Genomic DNA, 8,921 nt, shown 5'->3' with positions numbered 1-8,921 from the left:
ATAATATAATAATAATAATAATATAATAATAATAATAATAATAATAATAATAATGATAATACAGTACTAATAATAATAATAATGATGATAATCACAGTAATAATAATAATAATAATAATAATAATAATAATAATAGTATTAATGATTATAAAAATGATAATAATGATCAAAACGACAATGATTACCGTCATCACTATTATGATAATATCTGAATGTCATTGTGTCTCTTTCAGTTCCATCTCATCCCCTGTCAAAGCGACATATGACGTCACAACAGATGTAAGTAATCAAAGTATTGACGATGAGTCAATCATTGATACTGATAGGAGTGAAAGCTACCACCACCATTACAACAATAACAATAATGATATCAATTTTGAGAACGGAGCATTTTTTACCTCTAACAGTTCTCATCCAAGGTCAGAGAGCTCTGCGACTCGGGACATTCCAGGCTCAATAGAGGATGAATCAACAACAGTTGTTTTCCCTAAAGTGACACCAGGGCTGTTATTTCCACGTAGTTTGGTAGAGGGAGTTGAAAATTTTCAAAAGGAACGGCGGCGACTTTTACCGAAATGTAAAAATGCCCTACACATCATTGACGGGAATAAGTATCGGTATTTTGTCGGCATTGTTGATTTCTTTACTCGTTTTGATTGGAGGCAGAAAACTGCCCAGCATTGGAAAATGGTGAAATATGGGTGTGGTGAACATTCTACCAAGCATCCCGACATTTATGCTAGGAGGTTTGTCGACTTTCTGACCCACAGAACAAGGTGATTTGACCCAACCCTTCTTAATTTATAAATTTATACAATCAGTATAATATTTATATAGCACTATATTGAAGGATTAAATCATGTTCAATATGTTTCGTAATACTTTATACATTTCCCCATTAGGCCTCATGAAAACAAATTTTATTTTTATATAATACAAACTCAAGTTGGGTGCCTTGTTTTAAGTTGTTTTTTTTTTTATATATGTTTTGTTTTTGTTTTATTGTTATTATATTTTTTTTTGTTCGTTATTAAAATTTTAATTTTGTATTGACACTGTTACAATATCAATCACTGACTATTGTCAATTACTCATTCGTACCCGATTTAAGAATGTGCAAAGTGCCTTACTCAAGGACTGATCGAGCTCAATGTGCAATTGAACTGCAATCCTTTTTGGACATGGACGTCCTTAGTAACCAAGATAACGCTTCTTTTTGTTTACATTCCAAGATCTCATTACAGAAAAGATAATGTAAATGTTGCTGCTCGAAGCTCAAAGAAATAAATAACAACGCCACTACCACATCATCTCATTCATCTGTAGTGCTTTATTCATCCTGTTTGTTGATAAAGGGAAAACCTGAAACGTCCATTCTATCTGTTTTCGTAATTAAATTGAAGTTTACATTCAATTTCACATTGTTAGTCATTACAGAAAAGACATGCCAAATATTTCTCTGCCGTCAATCTGGTTTTTAAGTAATGTATTTATGTTTTCATTGTTTTTGTTGTTGTTGGCTGAAGAAGGGTTTTGAGTCCAAAACGTTCTGTGTTTGGTATTTTGTTCTTTTTTTTTAAGCTGTTATATTCATTTTTGTTTATTACTTTTTACAGTCCAAATTTTCTAGCAGCTTAATATCACTTTAATGCAAATTTACCCGTGTTTATAGTACTATTGGGACAATCTAAGCAGTTTTGCCATCGGAAAATGAATTAATAAATGAATAAAGAAAGATATAAATAAATAAATGAATATAACATATAAACCTCTTAAGTATCGTATTAAAATTCTAATCATTTTAACTTGAGATTCGATTTTCTGTGATCAAAAGTTGTTCCAATCCAGAACTTCTTTGGATGCAAAACCTTCTTCATCAACAGCTAAGCAATATAATGACGGTGATTATATTGCTGCGATGTGTCTGTGTTTATCTGTGTGCATCCGTGTTTGTGTCTCTGTATGTGTGTGCTTGTTTATATAAATATTTGGGTTGTTTTTCTTCTTCTTTTGTTTAATCTCATTTTTTAAAATTTAAGCTTCTGTTGACATAATTTTAGGAAATGCGCTTTGCATATTGTGCAATTCGTTGTAGAATGTTTTGAATACATTTTTGTGCAAGGTGTCTTGATTTTTGGGACACCCCGATATTTAATGCTTTACAACTGCTGAGACTGACTTATTGTTGTATGATGATGTTTGATGCAGCATTTCATTGAATTGTAAATGTGACACTACCATCCCCCCCCCCCCCCCCCCCCCATGCCAATGTGTTATGCTGGAATGATGAACTAGACACAAGAAGAGTAATGTACAAAACATGGTTAAACAGTTTTTTAAAAATGTCATAACAAAATTCCGAACACAGAACATGCCAGACTTAAAACCATTCTTCAGCCGTTAAAAAAACCCAGTTATAATGGTAATGAATCATTTCCAATAAGAATAACAGTGAAAAAGTTTATTCATCACTTTAAAGTGAAGTATTAACATTTTTGGTGTGTTTGTTGTCTGCCGAAGAAGAGTTTTGAGCCCGTTACGTTCCTTGTTTGATATTTTGTTAGGTTTTTTTAAAGCTGTTATATCCATTTTTGTTCCATCCTTTTATAGTCCATATCCCCTAGAAACTTTGTATAAATTTAACAGTAAAAGACAACTTAAATCAGAATTATCCAGATTCGCAAACAGACAAAACAAAAAAACCCAAAAACTTTTGAAGATCAAGCAATAAAAGTCACTTTCTAATATGAAGTTTTAACTGAAGTTTTATCAGATAAGTTTAAAATTGAATTTAAGGCAATAGATTCACTCCGACATAATACAATTTTGAGATGCTTGGCAGTAATATATGATGTCAATTGGCAAGATGTTTATTTATATACATATACACATATACATATATATTTATTACATATCGAGGTCATTCAACTCTAACTGTGCACGTGTGATAGAGGTGATTTGGAGAAAAAAATTTAAAACAATGTGACTTCTGCGGTGACAGTTGACATGTGTATTTAGATTACATGACTATTTTCCGCCAAATAATGGGATTGTGTTTAGTCTGTTGTCTTGATCACAAGGTGGGGGAGGGGTTGGGCTTTAATATAAGCTTTAACAAAGAATAGTTTGGTCACAAATGGCATTTGTACAGTTAGAGTCGCATGCCCTGAAATATATTTTCAATAAGGAAAGATGGAGGTTGGGTGGAAAATATGTGTAATGAACACTGTTGGAATTCATCCTGATGGGTACTAAGTTGTTCCGATCCAGAACAACCCTTTGTGAATGCACTGTTTGTTTTTTTAATATGTTTTTTTTTTTGAAAAATAGTTTTGTTATCTACACTTCATTTTTTAATATTATTATTTTTATGCAATATGTTTACATGTATTTTTATTTTCATGTATTTATAAACACATATATGAATATATCCATTGGTCACAAAAAATGAGACACTTTTGGTGCTTCAGATTTTAATGATTTTGAAAATAAGTAATAGAACAATATATTATCTCTGTATGTGGAAAAATAGAGGTACAGTGGTATTTTTTTAATCGACCGCAAAAAAACCCCCACGAAATATTGAGAGAATATCATTTTGTGTAAAGTACAGTTTTAAAAGTTTGCCAGACTGTCTGGCTCGACGCTATCAAATAATTTTATATTTCATCATGATGAGACAGTCTTACATACCAGTAAATTCACACAGCAGTTTTTAACATCAAGTGAAATATTATTGAAAACACCCCGCTGTCGAGTGAAGGCTGGTGAAAGCGCCTTTCAGCATTCTGGTCCAAGGTTGTGGAATTTACTACCACTAGACTCTTCACTAGAGGAATTCAAGCGTCGATTGAAGACATTCTTATTCCGACAAGCTTTCTTTTGATTATGTGTATAATTAGTGTTGTTCGTGTACTGTGTTAGGGCTTAATGATTAAGTTAATTTATGTTATGCGCCCAGAGCCCTCCTGATGAAGAGATGTTTGGCGCACTATAAATCTATACCATTATTATTATTATTATTATTATTATTTCATAAAGAACAATGGTCACCCTATGACGAGACTTGAATCCAATGGATTGTTGCATTTCGTTGATAGAAAATACATTCAGGCAACAGATAATTCCTTTTACTGAGGAGACCCTAAAGGAAAGAATTTCAGAATGTTTGGAGCAGATCACTATAATAAGATTAGAAAATTGATTTCCGTTTGGAAGAAAAGATTGAGGAACGATGGATCGACTCAACTTTTTGAACATTAAAATATGTGAGTGGAATTTAAACAAATCATTTGGAATAATTTGATATTTGAAAATTTTGCCTGTCTTGCTAAAACTTTCCTCACGTCTATGTTTATTCACCTAAATGTGATGATTTTCTGAATACTACTTTGAAATAGATTGATGTATATGTGTGTATAATTGTATGAATATTTCATTGTATGGTTTGAAAAATGTCTCATTTTTTGTGACCTACCCAATATATCGTGATATTTCTCCACAACCGTCCTATTATAATTCACAAAGCAACCATGGGATATTTTTACACCCTACCTATATATATATGCTCAACTTATTTTTAATTTTTGAAATGTTTTTATTTATCACAACTGAAATGGGTTTTTCTATCTTGTATATACATCTGTTATATCAGTCATAAGTCACACTTGGATAATTGGAACAGCAAAGTTACACAAACGACTTACTTTTGACTTATGCCTCTTGGCTCCTGTATTACACAAATACTATTCCAATTAACAATTTCCACGATGGCCTCTGTAATTGGAACAACTATTTCTCAAATTCTCTTAAATGCAGTGTCAATGCTCAGCATATCAGTCTCGATATTATCGGTAAGGTTGCCGATACTCGGTATCGATACCAATCCACAATAGTTAAGTTTTAGAAGACGCCATTGTTGCCCATGTGGAGTCAGATGAGGATAGTGTACCATTGGGACCAGTTTTTGGCCAGGCCACTATAGTAGCTATCAAGACCCTCCGCTGTTTTTCACAACAACTTCATGATGGCGCTTCCTTATTTGACTTCCTTGCCAGTGCTGAGAAGAGGGTCCATAAAATCATTCTTGGCCTTCAGAGATGGACCGCAATATTAGACTAATTAAAGTAAAATAAAGTGAACCATCATGAATTTCAAAAGCGGCCCTTTTAAAGGCCATCGTAACCATCAAGATTGACTTCCCTTTGTTATTTTCTGGCATTTTCTCACTTGTTTCCCTTTCATTTAAATTTTTTTTTTTTTTGAATGACTGATATATCGACATTGTTGGGACTGTGGTAAAATGTAAGTGTGATGTCGATATATGTTCTCGACTGTATGTCAAAATGACTTTGTTTTTATTGAATAATATATGCCGACCATATCATCAGGGTAATTTTTAAAGTAATAATATATACACAGTTATATAGTGCATTTTCCAGGCATACATTGTGATTCACTTTTCCGTCCAATGAATTATGAGAGACCAAACTTTCATTTCATACAGTACAAGTGGCCATTTAGGCATCTTTTTTTTTTTCACCAGCACTTACAATATCCTGTATTCACGTAATACACACACACACACACACACACACACACACACACACACACCTACATACTCAAATTGTTGTATTTTTTATTGTTGTTATGACTTTAAATTTCCTGTACGGTATTTAAGGTTTTGGGATATTTAATCTGTTGCAATCTTTTATATTATATTTAATTTATGAATAAATAAATAAATACATACATATATATATATATATATATATATATATATATATATATATATATATATATATATATATATATATATAAATTTAACCATGTGATAATTTTTTGTATCATAATGACTACCGACAAGGTTTTATTTTAACTCAAACTGTCAAAAGTTGTTGGAGGCTGCTGGCAGAGTCTTTTATTTAACTACATCTGTGGTCACTTTCTAATGGTATTCTGTTCTATGCATGGACTGAGACAAATTTATTTATCCCGGACCCTAGCTTGGATCCTCCTCCACCAGGGAGACAGTTGGATGTATATGGATGTATGAATTTTTATATCTAGGTAATTTTTTTTCTATTTGAAAGTCTTTTTTTCTGTTAGAAAGAGGGTGCTCTTTTTCTTGAAACATCCCAACCCATCTGGACCCACCTTCCAAAATATTTACATTGTACCGTCAGAAGAAATGTTTTAAAAGTATCCTGAGGCTTCATTTGTTTGTTTTTTTTAAAACCCGAATTAATGTGTTATTTTATAATAATAATAATATAATAATAATAATAATAATAATAATAATAATAATATAATATGTAATATATAATAATAATAATAATAATAATAATAATAATAATAATAAAATAATATATATAATAATAATAATAATAATAAATAATAATAATAATAATAATAATATAATAATACGAAGGGTGAGTCAAAAAGTTATGTCAATAATAATAAAATATAATAATACGAAGGTGAGTCAAAGTTATAATAATAATATAATAATAATAATAATAATAATATAATATAAAATAATAATAATAATAATAATAATAATAATAATAATAATAATAATACGAAGTGAGTCAAAGTTATGGGGCAATAATAATAATAATAATAATAATAATAATAATAATATAATAATAATAATAATAATAATAATAATAATAATAATAATAATAATAATATCATTTATTACTATTATTATTGTTATTTATTACTGGATTTTCTGCCGGTACTCTGTGTAGTATATTGTAGGGCCATTGCAGGCACTTTGTACCTAAAGGGTGGTAGAAAGTCTTGTGTTTGGGATCACATCGTGTCATTGGAGTTATGGCCACTGTTATCAAGTATTTTTTAAGGTGAGGTGATTTTTTTTTTCCTTGTAAATAATCTCTCGGTTATATTTATATATCTGGGTGGGGTCCGACCTCCCATAGTGGGCAGGGAGGTACTTGCTGTGTCTTCTATCCCCCTGTATCTGTTTTCCAATTGCTGTCTGTCTTTGTCTTGGAATGAGATTACTTAGTTTTGTCATGACCCTGGCCGGAGTCCTCGGCTAGGAGGGAAACAGTCGAATGTATAGTTATAGTTTTGGGAGATAATAATAATAATAATAATAATAATAATAATAATAATTTTGTCAATAAGGCAATTCATGTGAGGTAAACAATGCTCAGTTTGGTTCATGGTATGAACATCAACACATTTACAAATACAGACACAGCCATACACGAACATACACGCTTGCACATTGTTTCTACACATGATATTCTTTTCCTTGTAAATCATCTCTCTGTTATGTCCTGTTATTTTTTTTTTTTTCAATTCTTAACATATGGTTTGTCAACATTTGAGTATATTCCTCTTACTCTTAGTGGGGATTTGTGCTGGTGTGGTGAGACTTTAAGGTGATCTCTAAGTACACTGATAGTGTGCTCTAGGAATCTACATCTGTTTTCTATTTGTCCCATTCCCCTTTATCTCACTCTTTCCTCAAGTCCTTTTAATTATACATCTAGAATATTTTTACTATCCAATTTTCTTCCTTTTTGCTGGCGCTGATATGACCTGTGTTGCAAGCGCCGTAAAACCCTTACAAACAAACAATATTTATATATCATGTCTTTATGTTGATTAATATTTTACATGAGTCAGATATGGTATGTGTTCACTTTGTATATAGCCTTTTAGATATTGGGGATAATAATACAAAAATAGGTAAGACGCGGAATTTTTTTCTCGGATCGGAATATTACAGAGGTACACTTCTTTCATTGTTTACTCCCTGTTCTTTCTTTGATCTAAGCATGTTATGTTACTTTTTCTTGGCACTTAAATGACCCATGCGGGGCCTTTGAATTGAGCTGTAGCCTTCGTAAATTCATAGCCTGACACTGTCCAAAAAATGACATCACAATACAGGGCAATGATCATCTTTAGTGAAAGGGAATATTTAGTTGTATTGATAGTTAGACCAATGGGATCATTTGTTACCTTGACCAGAACTAGCGACAACTCACTTTTCCCCCCTTTTTTTGGTGGTCATCACCTTGTATAGTGCCATCATTTTTAACAAAGGCTATTAATTTTTCGCTAACTTCTCTATTTCTGTTTTTTTTTTGTTTTGTTTACTATTCCCCTCTGTTCTTACTGTCCTTTTTTCTTAGTCATCTGTGACTAAAAATTGCATTGAACTCTAAATGGACTGTTTAATCCAAGGGAAGACTAAAGGAATAGACACTAAAGACAAATTAATTTCCCCTTATAGTATGAATAAAGGAAATTTTATTTAAATTTTTTAAAAATCTATTTTATATAATGGACTGAATACAAGTGTCCAATATTGATTGGTGTGTACTATTGTAGGTACGTTTCTTAGTAACTGAAATGACTTGAAAGTATTGCAAGCAATCATCTCCTTTCTATAACTTTAATAATAATAAGCTGAAAGCTTATATAGCGCTATAACTCCGAGACACCAGACTCTAACTCTAAGCGCTTTGATATATATATATATATATATATATATATATGAAGTTTGTTTTATTTCATGGCAATATATTTAATTTATGTGTGCAAACTATTTTACTCTTTTTCACACAAACACCCACACATAATCAATGTGGGTTTGTTTGTTTTTCTTTATAAAACTTTTAATTTTGGGATTGATTTTAACCTATCATATTAATTTTTGTGTATTTATTTACAAGTCTGGTTATGCACCTAATTTGTTTTACTCATTGTTGTCACGGTGATACTCTCAAACAACAAGAAATAATAGCAAGTTAACGATTACATTCCAAACCTAGAACTGTCAACAAACGACATGGAAGGAAATGAAGTTATCATAAGACTTTTGAAGACGTATCTTCGTCATTCATCAATCGTTATAGGGTGGGAACGGTAGTCGTTAA

The 8,921-nt window shown here is 31.3% G+C and overlaps 1 protein-coding gene across 2 annotated transcripts in view; it reads left to right on the top strand.

The window, feature by feature from the left end:
• The window catches only part of LOC144979713 (phosphatidylinositol 4-phosphate 5-kinase-like protein 1), a 14,546-nt gene extending 12,283 nt beyond the window's left edge, over positions 1-2,263 (top strand). The window contains exon 10 of one of the 2 annotated variants that reach the window (XM_078926643.1): positions 234-2,263. In XM_078926643.1, coding sequence (XP_078782769.1) covers positions 234-780 — 547 coding nt within the window. In that variant the 3' untranslated portion in view covers positions 781-2,263. The remainder of the gene's footprint in view (positions 1-233) is intronic. The other variant, XM_078926644.1, reaches the window with a different exon arrangement.
• The last annotated feature ends 6,658 nt before the right edge of the window (positions 2,264-8,921 follow it).

Source organism: Berghia stephanieae, chromosome 9 (assembly GCF_034508935.2).
Source record: "Berghia stephanieae isolate SIO BIC M18660-M18661 chromosome 9, UCSD_Bste_1.3, whole genome shotgun sequence".
NCBI classification, from domain to species: Eukaryota; Metazoa; Mollusca; class Gastropoda; order Nudibranchia; family Aeolidiidae; genus Berghia; species Berghia stephanieae.
The sequence above is the reverse complement of the archived record's forward strand: the minus strand, read 5'-3'. Positions and strand labels throughout refer to the sequence as shown.